A 12924-nucleotide genomic window follows, 5' to 3' on the forward strand; every position below is an offset into this window, starting at 1 on the left:
CAAATCAGAATCTCTTTGGAAGGGAATTGATGTCTCTAATTTGATTTAGAATCTAAGAAAACTCCATTTATTTCTTTGGATTGTGCAGAGCAACGGAATAATCGTTTTTCCCTTGATTCTTCATCTTCTTCTTCTCTTCCGAATATTTAAGATGATCTTGTTCACAAATTTTATATTTTTTCTCTGGAAGAATGTGTTTTGGATCATATCAGTCAATGAAGTAGAGAGATTATATTTCATGAACAGTTTTGTTAATATCAATAAAAATTAAATATTAAGTAATATTTGTTATTCTCGATGGAACATACTTTGAAGTTGTGGAGGATTTGATATTTCAGCAAGACGGGGCTACGTGTTAAAGGTCAAAAACAACATAATCATGTTTTGAAAATAACAATATTTCATTGTTATGAACTCTATGGCATAAAATGAAAATAACGTGCACGCATTTCCTGTGGGAAAGTTGAAAGCCATGCTTCGAGTAATATGACATGAATTCACGGCACAAGAATGTCAAGAGCCTTGTCAAGAATCGAAAATAAAAAAATTATATTCATAATATTCAACGTTTGTAGAGGTGTGCCAATAGCAACGAAACGGGACTTGTACATTCTTATAATAAATTAAAAACCATGATTTACACCTCAATTTCAAACATAAATATTATGAACACATTTAGAAATTCAAATGATTTATTATATATATTAATATGCACTTTATAATTTATATTTCTGGAACATGAATCGGTAACGCTTGTGACTTGTACAAGTCCAACGCCACTGTTTAGTAAATATACAAAAAAGTTTATTTTCAGCTATCGGATTAGTCGATTTTATGATATCCCAGTAAAAGCGTCTGTGGATCGTCGTTATTTGTTTATACTAAAATATTGAATTTGAATGTTAAACTATAGTCACTAGTTCTGGCGCTTTTCGACCAAAATTGCCAAAATAAAATAAGAAAAGAATTTTTAGTACTTATTTCAATAGTCAAATAAACTAGAAAGCAATCAAGTTGAGACAATAACATCGAAGTAGATTACAATTTTCGGATTATACATGTCTAAAATATTTACAAACGAATGGAATTCCATCCCAATGGCTTTGTGATCATGCGGAAAAACAGGTGGACAGACAGACAGAATATTACATAACTTTCTCCTCTGTAAGAACTAAAACTCATTTATCATAAGTAGAGCTTCACAGAAGCATATTTTTTTCAACTGCCATAATAAAGTGTGCCATAATGACCATATCAACGGAGACGACATTCTTTTCTCGCAAAACATGGGCAAGTCGACTTAACATGGAAAGGAGTAAAAGTTATTTATCACGAATAATTTGTCGCAGAAGGCTATTTAAAAAGTACAACATGGCATTCTTCTATAAAATGAAAGATCAGTGCGCTGCGTGCATGAGTTCGAAGATAAAACTATTTCCGAGGACGTCGACTAGCAGCATTTATAGCAAAAACATGGAGCAAATTCTTCAAAAAAAACTGACAAACTTCAAAGAAGAATTTAGTATTTTACACTATGAATTATTTATTAAAAAATTTCAAATTTACATGTGATTCTTATTATATGAAAAATTGAAATATACAGAATTTCTATTGTAACATGCCATTTGGCTTTTTACGTTTTTTTTTTCGCTTTTTTTTAATTCCTTTGTTCACGTATTGTGGCTTAGTAGTCACTTCTATTTTAATGCTAACATTCTCGTTTTTTGGAAAAATTGAATTGTTATCGACCTCTCACTCCATTCGAAGAGTTGATTAAAACTCCAGTTTGATTGCTAAATCGTTCTCTACCTACAATCTAAAAGTGTTCAAATCAAAGTAAATTTTGAAAGTGTTTAAATCAAATTAAATCTAGTGAAATTGTGGTAATGATATTTTTTATATTTGCTGGTAAGTTTTTCAAATATCTTTTCAACTCTACTCAAGCAAATTTTGTATAATAATTTTAGTTCAAATTCGTATTTTCTATTTCTTTGAGGAACATAACGAATAGAATAAAAAAGATTACTGAGACTGAATTTATATTTTAAAAAAATATAAATAAAATATGTGTTTCAGCACGAGCTCCATTTTATTCAAATTTGTTATACTCGTTCTGTTACCCAAATAATACAAATTTCCACTAAAATTATTATACAAAACTTGCTTAAAACAAAATGAAATTGTTAACATAACTGAAATTTTGTGAGTTCTATATATTATAGTACTGATAAGTTGAAGCAAAGTTAAAAAGATATTCGAAAAACTTTTCACCACAAATTTTACTTTGATTAAAATACTTTTTGAGTGTATAAACATACAGGTCGAGTAACAAAACTGGAGTGGGAGGTCGATAACAAATCAATTTCTTCAAAAACTGGATTGTTAGAATGAATAAATCAGAAGTGACTACTGTGCCACAATACGTGACCAAAGGAATATTCAAAAAAATTGAAGAAAGACGTAACAAGCCGAATGGCATGTTATACTAAGCTTGAAGTTCTTATTGTCATTTTTTTCTAGAAAACAGATTTAAGAACGATAATGGCTATAAAGTGTTATGAATAAAAATTGGAGTCAAGCGTTATGAAAAAACCATAGCTTGCTAAATTGCCTTCAAATACAACTACAAAAAAAACTACGGAACTACTTTACGCGGAACAAACGTTATTTCCCCAAAATTTATTGACTGGTAGGATAAATCCCATCTGATACGAAGAAGGTACCTGTGGTACCAGAACTATACAACTATGAAAGTAATTTGGAGTAGAATTCATATATATTAGTTTTCTGATTTTACACCACTAGATTAATATTTGGATCATATGTTGTCCTTTAATCTTAAGCCGGTACTACACGTACGTTTGCGCCAACATTCGCGTTCCAACGAACGGCTGAACAAGGAAAGTTAAGTGCAGTGTTGCAACTACACGGTGCCTCCAACGTTTACGCCAAAATTCACCTAAATTTCCTAAAGAAATGAAAACCTGGCAAAAAAGTGATGAATAGCAAACATCAGATATAAATTCTTTTAAAATAAACTAGATGATGCTAGAAACTATGGTTTTCCATATAAAACACATAGCATTCACGCACAAGAAATGTGTGTTATTGTGCCACAAGTGGGGGTTCTAGCTTTGTTCCAATGTTGGGTACTCATTAGACACGGGTCAAAAAAAAACAACTTTTCATAGCCAGCCTTCCAATGCCAACGTTGGAAGCAAAATATTCGTCGAATGACATGCAGACTCCGACCACATGTTGCGTATACCACCGTATAACGTTGGAAGCATTAGACGCATCGTGTGGTACCGGCATAACTCTCATGTCTTATTCACTAGACTGCTGAGGAAGCCCCTGTACATATGATAAAGATGTTTTGTGCACCAATTCGATTATAATATCCGTTTGTACTCATTTTGGAGATGTAAATAATAATTTTTGTAAAATTATAATTCTTTCTTAGATAGAAAACGGTTGTTTATATATATTGTCTAGTTGAACAATGGTTATACGTTCTTATATAAATAATATCCCCAAGGAAAATACCCTACTTAGGTAGGTGGTATGAGATACTTCCCATTAATAATTCTGAAGAGTATACTATCTATCTTGTGAAGAATTTTTATAGCAATTTGAAACAGATGACAAATGGGCTACTACAACTAGCTGCAACAAAATAAATGGGAAAAAATAGACCTAAATGATTATTTAATGAATTGAATATTTTAGTGGAAAATAAAATATTGATAAAAATTGCTTAAGAGCCTCATTAGTATTCGAAAACTCCAAAGCATCTCTCAATATGGTTCTATTCATTCATTAAAATCGTCTTCCAACAGCAATTGGAGCAATTAATTTATTCTTACTATAGAGTGCGTATAGGTTCGTACAAAAATGGAATCAAAATTATGCTCATAACTTACAAAAAAATCATTATTAATGACTTCTATGGTCAAATAAATGACTGTAACTTAGATATTGATAATACTTTTATATTTATTATTTTCAGTTATACATAGTGAACAAATGATTTGCTATTTTTGCTTTGCTTTATTTTTGAAAAATTGAAGCACTATACATTTAGAAAAATCTATTCTCTAGCCCATATTTTTATATAGGATCAAACGGTAGATAAATAACTTTATTTTGCAGATATTTGAAGGATTGGGGGGAAATGAACAACTAAAAAAGTTGGAATTAAACTAACTTTCAAAAATATCAAAGTCGATCTTGAATAAACAAATATCAAAAATTGATTCCAGTGAAAATGTTGCACAAAAAATTATATCATTTATATCGCCGATACATTCCCAGTGGAAATTAGCCACTTCTTGGAGCTCTGCGAATCTTTTATTGTGAATTACCCACCACGACTTCTCAAGATCCTCATTTTTCATTTTGATATAAATTTTCATAGCTTTTTTCGTTATTCTGATTCATTCTCTCCTATTGTTGATTTTGAGTCTAGTTTTTCGAATAATAATTTCTCGATGTCTTTTTATACTTGAACTTTCTACCTTTCTTTTGGGCTACATTCCATTGGTCTCTGATTTTAATTTTTATTATTACAATTCATACCATACCAGTTGCCTCTAAGATTCTTTCTCAAAAAATTGAATAGGTCTTATTTGATTTAATAGCATGCGCTTTAATAAAATAAAATTTAGTTTGTTTCATAATTCATAAATATTGTAATAATTTTATACTTTTAAGGAACTTGAAAATATTCACATTCTTTAAGTAAGTTTTACGCAATAAAGCATAGCACTTTGGAACAAAGTAGAAGAGTGACTTCTCAATTGAAAAGGTACTTCTCTATGATTAAATAATCTATTTTTCTTCTCCGAATACTATACACTTACTCCAGCAAGTTCTCAATTTTTTCATACCATCCAAAGAATATTTTGGAAAGTTGGTATGAGGCAATAAACGATAAAACGAGTTTTCTTTTTCTTCAAATGCGATGATTCTGAACTAAATTCGACGTGTCAGTGAATCAGCTTAATAGTGGTCAGTTATCTTTTCCCTTTTACCAAATAATCAAAAATACTACACAGTTGAAATCCCAAAACAATGTGGCCATAACCTCAAAACATAGTAGTTACAAGCTAAAAAGAACTATAAAAAATAATCTCTAATAAGGAAATTGCAAATTATAAAGATATATTGAATAAACTAAGTAACACCATCAACCAGGCTTATTTTTGGAAATATCTGAAAACCTTTAAGAACATTACTCTAAAAAATGGTATTGAACTAGAACAGTGGGAACATTTTTATGAAAATCTATATAAACTAAAGCACATCGCCGTGACCATATTTTATAACGCCAACTCACTATACTTGGACTCACCTTTTACGACCAATGGGTTTATTGAAAGTTTAACCTAAAACTGGATATTATATATATATATATATATAATATATATATATATATATATATATATATATATATATATATATATATATATCAAAATCTATACGATCACTCATCTATGTATATTAAACTGAATGATCGTTTCAGCAAGAAGTTTCTATACCCCGATGGATATAGTAATATTAAGCAATACTCCGATAGTCGTATATTGAAAACATTAGAATCCTATTCCAACTCGATAAGATTTGAAGTGAACAAAAACTCTAATTATATATATAATAACGAACCTTAGGTAGTAAAAAAACTTAAAATACTCATGTGTAGGTGTCACTTCCCCATCTTTGTATTTATTTCTAAATATGTCGAAAAGAACAGTAACCAAAATTCTTCAATCTACAGGTGCTATTATAAATATCCTGTTGGTCTAAACTTCTTTCTTGGAATGCTTGCATGGAACTTTATAATTTTATTTACGATATGCTGATTTACTTTAACAATTTCAGATTAATCTTTTTAAAAGGTTGCCTCTTTAAAGTCCCAATTATGTGGTGAGGGTAGAAACCGTTAGGCTGAGTTTCTAATATTCAAATCAATGTTGTTATGGTTAAATAAAGTGAAAATCATAGAAGCGAACTCATTAACTAAGCAATGCTTCTTGAGGTTAAAAGCCCTCAACAGTCACCGTGTGAAGTACAGGTTTCTGGATTAAGTTGAGAAACACTTTGACTATGCCGGTTGTCATAATATGTGGTTAGCACTTTTTAAATGACATATTAGAATTATATAAACTGATCGCAGATGATGAACGAAGAATAATAATTTCCTCGTATTGTTTGTTACATAAACATTTGCTTTTGTCTGAATATCTTGCCCAATATATAGGATTTGAATAATATCCCAAATCCGACTATGCAGTTTCAAAACTCTAAAACTATATTATCGAGGTATAAAATACGGAGTAAATATGACTGCAACTTTTAGCCTATATAACTTGCTTTAGACCAAACATTTACATCATCAAATTAGCTAAAGTTGTGAATTACCTTCTCAATATTTTATAGCTTCTGGCCTTTGTACGAGTAAAATGATAATCTCTATCGATCTCTATGTATCTATTACAACGTTATTTCCATCATCATCTCTGTTTTACGAGAAGTATCAAATACCTCATTTAAAATGGGTATTTATCCAGATTTGTAGATGTTCTTGGTTGCGATTATATAATTTTATAGTGAGTAAGTTTAAAACTAAAAAGGTAACGAATGAAGAGCGCATTTTTATTTTCTTATAGCGATTGAACTTAAAGTAATTTCAATTGTTGTACATCGCAGATTTGCAAGTTTATAGTTTGTGGTACTAATTCAGAAAAATTTACCAAAACTGTAACTATACATTTCAAAAAAACAATACAACTGGATACGTTCAATTGGAATAATTCATTAATTAATTTCAATTATTTACTTAGGAACCTTTTTGTTCTTTTATCAAAGTGAGCGCAATGTACTAGCGCATCTTCTATAATTCAATTTGCAAATATCTGGCGCGACTTTTTCAGTAATTCGTTTTTTTTTGCCGATGGTTTCGAAGATAACGCGTCAATAACATGATTCCAAGATAAAAATTAACAATTGAAAATAATTTCATTTTCCAGAAGTTTTAATACGCAACATGACTACTGTCTTCATAAAGTTTCATTTACACCTACTTTATAAACATTGTGGTAAACTTCCAAATTGAATTATATATCTAAGAGAAATTTCATGATGCGGAGAGACGTGAGGACAACAAAAAAACTGCAGGTGGAAATTGATTTAACTAGCAGTATGGGTAAGACTGGTAAGCGAGTGAATTAGTGACGGAAGACCCATCTACTGATTATATTGCGGTTAGTCACTAGTACTTAACAGCTTCAATATTATCTTTCTCAGAGAATATATTTCTAAAGGAACTTGCATTCTGTCTATATAAATACAATATATAAAAGACTAATTAGATGTTAATTAAGTATTGTAGAAACAGAAGAAATCATTTCAATTGCATTTCGTTGATGTAGTATTGGCACTATTATATATCATATATTTCATCCAAGATCCCACACTATAAAGCGTGTTGCTATTTTTTGGCCAGTATAAAATTAACTATCTGATTTGTTATGAACTTAAGATGTATAATCGCGTCAGTTAATGTTTAGCTTTAACTTGCCGATGTTGAATGTAGCAGTGTGTTTTTATGGACCGTTTTCCGATTAATGGATCATTTAATGTTGTTAAAGCGGTTGAAATATAACACAGTGCAAGCTAGAAACTCAATTGTTGACTAATCCACAAAAAAAATTCATTGATAATGTCTCTTCGAACCAAATGCTCAGAATCAGAATTAAAAAGACCTAGCGAGAGCGAGTCGATTGAACTTTTAGAAAATACAGACGAATTTATCAGAAAATCCGATCATGAAGAATCAAAAACTGTCATGAAACTGAAAAAGCAGATGTGTAAGTTTTGCGGACTACTCCATGAAGGTAGATGCATTAAAGTGAGTGAGTTTTCTGTTCTATTATTAAATTAACTTGATTTTAAACTGATATGAAAGGAATTTTTTGTTTAGGTTCATTCTGCTTCGTTGTATAACATTACCTCCTAATTTTAACCTTGAAATTTGTGGAAAATAATTGTAGATGTCAAATAAGTTATAATAATGAGCAAAATTTATAAAACTATAAATTAGTGGTTTTTTTTAAGTGTAATTGGTAAAAAATAAAGGAACTACGAAATAAATTAGTTATTGAAGATTATATTCGCAAAAATTCATAATTCCTGAAGAAAATAAGCTTCTCAATTTGATTAACGTGAATAGCAGATATAATCTGCATCCATTTAATTAATATTTTATTGCAAACGTAGATCTTACGAAAAATATCCAGAAGAATTCTTATACTATTAGAGGATTCTTCTTTACATTATAATAACAGTTAATTACAAGATATAACTATTATACTTGGATTTAGTACACTTTGTTTGACTCCATGGATAAAAACATTCTGAACGAATCTTCAATCCAATATCCGGCTCAATTTACACCAATGTTTCCATTTAATAGAGTGTGTATATTTTACCGTGAAAGACAAAAATGAATGTAAATGTTATCAAACATCAAATAGGTCGGTGAAAGATCGAATATTTCCTCACACTCTTGTTTATTCGGACCCTCACCGTTGTACGTTAACAATCACAGATATACTCTGGTGGAGGTCGAAAAGAGAAGAGCCGACAGGATGATTTCCTTTGTTTTTCTTGGAGTCAGTCAGCTTTGTCAGTCTTATGTAAGGTTTGATAATGAGATCAACAATGATCTTTTTCTTGAATTAATTGTAGGTAAACGAGGAGACAATTATTTTTCTAAAGAAAAGTATTCTAAAAGACTCTCTAAACTGTACAGTGAATACAAAAATATATAAAATTGTAATGTTGTATTTAAATACAGACAAACATTGTCAAATGAAACACAGTGAGTTTTAGAAAGGTATTGTTGTAAAACCAATGAGTTATGAGTTAAACTCAAGATATCAAGTTGATCTTATAGATCTGCAGTCAAACAGAGATGGCGAATATTGAATCACAATTGTGTATCAACATCATTTAACTAAGTTTGTCTAGCTACAAACATTGAAAACTAACAGGGCGGAAAAAATAGCGCATCACGTTCTTCCAATATTTTTAACATTGGTGCTCCAGCAATCTATCAATCAGGTAATGGTAGGAAATTCAGTAATTAATTCAATCAATGTTGAATTAGTTCATCGTCACAGTCAAACACAAGGCTCAATTGAAAGGGCCAGCCAGGATATACAGAATATACTAACTGTATACCACGAAGGAATATGCCAAAATCCTTGTTAAGCTATGTCTAGCATTGAAGCGACAAGAGGCATAGAATCGTTTTTGCCTGTTTTTACTTAGCGAACAAATCGCAAATATCGAAACTGAAGAGCAGCTAGAAGAAATTTTCAGTATTTTTGAAATTGAAACAGCCTGGATAAACTGGTAAAAATTGAGTAGTAGTCATCCGAAAAACAATATTCCAATGGAAACTATTGAAGGACACACAAGCAACAAGCAACAGTTCTTTATATGTAATGAAAAGTTACTTTCCATAGATAAGATTAATTTTCAAAAAATTTAGTTGAGAGAAGCAGCTGTAGCCAATTCGAGAAGCGGTGGGTAAGGCTATACACACTCATTGTAAAAGGAAGTGTTCCATAAATGGATGCAGTTGTGAAAGCAAGTGTTCTTATGTAGTTCAAAATGTCAATTGTTTAGTTTTTCATTACTATTATTTTCTTTACTCATTTTGAATGTACTGTTTGCTTAGAGTTCTCTCAGAAAGAGAGGGCGAAAAAATTTATCGCTACTGAATTGCGGAGAAAAAAATATAGATCTCGGACATGTTCAGCATACGCCATTAGTGCATGTGGTGATTGTCAACATTTACCGGTGTACATCGACAAAATGATATTTAGCCAATATTTCGGACGTACATCATGTGACTGTGTGAATGTTGACATTCAACGGTAAAAGTCAACATTCTCCAGATTTTGGTGTTTCTCCGTAACATATACAATGTTAAGTAACCTTGGATTATTTGTGCCACTTTTTCAATGTATGACAACTTTTATTTATACTCTCATTCAATTCTTTCATTTATTGATATGTGAATTTGTATATTTTAAATACGCCGTATGTTTACCAGAATAATTTGAAGGCAATGTATACCAATTTTGACATTTAGCAACCAAGTATTTATAGATTTATTCATTCGAAAAGATTATCATTCTACAAATTTTTTCGTGATCTCAATTCGATATGTCTTCCAGTGTACCTGGGAAATACAAAGAGATTTGAATAACTTTTCAATTTTTTATCAAATAAAATGATCCTTTACTTCTAAATTAAAATAAAATGAAATATGAAAATAAATATTTGAGATGAATAGAAAATAACACCTTCATGTTTTTAAATAAATTATTTAGTACAGTACTGAAAAATCACTATCAATTGTGAAGCGTTGAAATATCAAAGTTTGTAAACATTGAGTTTACATTGATTAACACGAATAAAATTAGTAGACTGTTTGCCTTTCTTAAATATTACAGTCAGTGTCCACAATGCTAGTTCACTATGAGTTTATTTGATAAAGAGGACACCAGGGTTATTTTTATCTAACTCAAGATATACAACCTTACTGATGTTTAAGTTTTTCATGTTAATAATGGTGTCTGCAGCAGACACTAAAGAATCGGTTATACATTTCAAGTACCTCAAACCTACCTGTGTGGGTACTAGACATTAAAAAGTCGTTCAGGTCATCAAGTACCATTGCCTTGTCTTTCCTTTTGCGCTTTTCCATTAAAGCAAAGTCGCGGTCACAGAAAACTGTGCCCACTAACTAAAGTACTTGTGCTCTATTGTTTCAAATAGACCACAGCTTACTAGGAAAAACTAAACAAAAATCATCATACGGTTTTTGTTCTGAACAGCACAGTTGTCACCTCAAATCATCAAATGTTTTTTATTAATAATGTCCATATTTAAGACCCTTAATAAATATAAGGATATCTCATTACCCCCCCGTCCGACAAATCCATCCCTCATGCCAAAGGCACAAATAAAATTTTTTAGTATTCGCAAAATTTACACAGAAGTTGTAACATGATAACTTGCAAATCTATACTAATAGTAATAGTTGTACTGTCAGATTCTTGAGAATGTGAAAGGTCTGCTTTCATAGCAGAAATAGAAGTGTCAACTTTTCTATGGTGCAGCTCCTGCCATTGCTGTCTGTATGTGGCGGCTTAAATGAAAGATTTGGAAAATATTTTAAAAACATGTGACGGTAAAACCGATACGTTACAAGACTTTCTGGGTGCCGATCTTTAAATGCTTTAAGTGAACGAAAAATATTTAAATCCGGACTTAAAAACAGATTTGACCCAACAATAGTGAGACTTATCCCGCGGAATAGAGTTTACATATTGTTATAATTAAAATATCATTATCATTGAACCAACTACCACAAGTACAAGTTCTCTTGTCGACAAAGGTTGTTTTACCCTTTTCGTTTTATTAATAATGGTAAAAAGTCTTTTTCTTGATACTCCAAAAATATTCATGAAGTTGTTCTTACAAACTTTCACGAGATTTTCAGTACCATTTGGAACAGTAGCATTGTAGCCTGTCTATAACTATCACGAGCAGCATGTCCTTGTCTACGTCTATTCACTGGTCCCACTTGAATTAGTCCCATCAAAAAGGTTCCTTGAGTGCTGTGGGGTGTTCAGTGAAACTTAGAGAATATATCAAATGATAAAGTTTTGCAGGCCAACTTGCATTTACATGGGTCCTACAGCATTTAATTAAGATAAAACAGAATTAATTTACCTCTTAACTTGGTTGAGATTTTGCAGGAATTTTCTTATTTTTGCGGGTCTGATATTCTTTTCCAGACACGTTTAGCTTTCTTTGAGCCTATGACCCCGTACCTTTTATAATAGCAGCAACACAGCCAATGTATTTAATTAAACTACTTGTTGCTGTTTGTTTCGAATACATCTAGTCCCGTCGTGACACTTGGCACCCAAATACCGACGTGGTACTTTTAACCAACACCATGTGAAAAGTAAAAGTACTAAATACACCGTTGGCTCCTTTCTTAAGTTGTGCCTGATGGCTTTTGTCTCCTTTCTATGATTACAACTGAAAATTATCAAAATTGGGACTTGACCTCTTTGATATATCAACGCTGCAATTGTAAAGTTATGGCTTTCTTTTACTATCTTCTATAAAATGTGAAATAAATTGTACAATTTGGACTGGATTTTACATTTTCTATTTTGTCCAAAACATATCAACTTTGGATACCCTGTACATATTTATTTGATACATGGATAAACTCTGTATTCTGAAATTCTAAAAATAGTATTCAGAAACTAAAACACAGATTAGTTCCCTATTAGAAATGATATAATGTGATTTAGTCGATTTCATCAAAAGTTTGAGCTTAACAGAATTTCATATTAATATCTAAAAACGGTATGAGGAACAAAATTGGGTTCCAGCTGTTGAAAAACATCTATTCAATAGATTAATTATAGTGAAAATCACTCAACCACGTTTTTAGCAAAATCAAGTGAAGTAAAAAGAATCAATTCCTTTTGTTTTAAATATTCGTGTTTCCAAATTTTAGTTTCTCATTGTATGAAAAATGATATTCTTAAAAACTATCCAAAATACTAATATCACTATAATATTCTAGGAGCTAGCACTTCATGAAGATGAAGGTCATAATTGGTGGTCCATCATATTTTCGTTGCTAGTAATCGGTTTAGTAATTTCTGGAATAGTGGCCGCCATCTTTATTGTGGGTTACGTAGACGAATTACTCTACTGGCATGGACAACGAATGCAGCTAGAAGAACTGTTAGAGGTAAAAAAATAGATTCAATAACTCAGAAACTTTATTTGAAAAATTTGAAGGTTTTTAATGACTGAATA

The 12924-nt window shown here is 30.9% G+C and overlaps 1 protein-coding gene across 10 annotated transcripts in view; it reads left to right on the plus strand.

Annotated features, from left to right (window-relative positions):
* LOC130904175 (dipeptidyl aminopeptidase-like protein 6) overlaps positions 1–12924 on the plus strand; it is a 214741-nt gene that overhangs the window by 115285 nt on the left and 86532 nt on the right. For 7 of the 10 annotated variants that reach the window (XM_057816775.1, XM_057816780.1, XM_057816777.1 and 4 more), the window contains one exon: positions 12686–12856. In XM_057816775.1, coding sequence (XP_057672758.1) covers positions 12686–12856 — 171 coding nt within the window. Of the gene's footprint in view, positions 1–1772; positions 1909–7481; positions 7910–12685; positions 12857–12924 lie in introns of those variants that run through there. The other 3 variants (XM_057816772.1, XM_057816773.1, XM_057816782.1) reach the window with 2 other exon arrangements.

The sequence above is a fragment of the Diorhabda carinulata genome, chromosome 2, assembly GCF_026250575.1.
Source record: "Diorhabda carinulata isolate Delta chromosome 2, icDioCari1.1, whole genome shotgun sequence".
Taxonomy (NCBI): Eukaryota; Metazoa; Arthropoda; class Insecta; order Coleoptera; family Chrysomelidae; genus Diorhabda; species Diorhabda carinulata.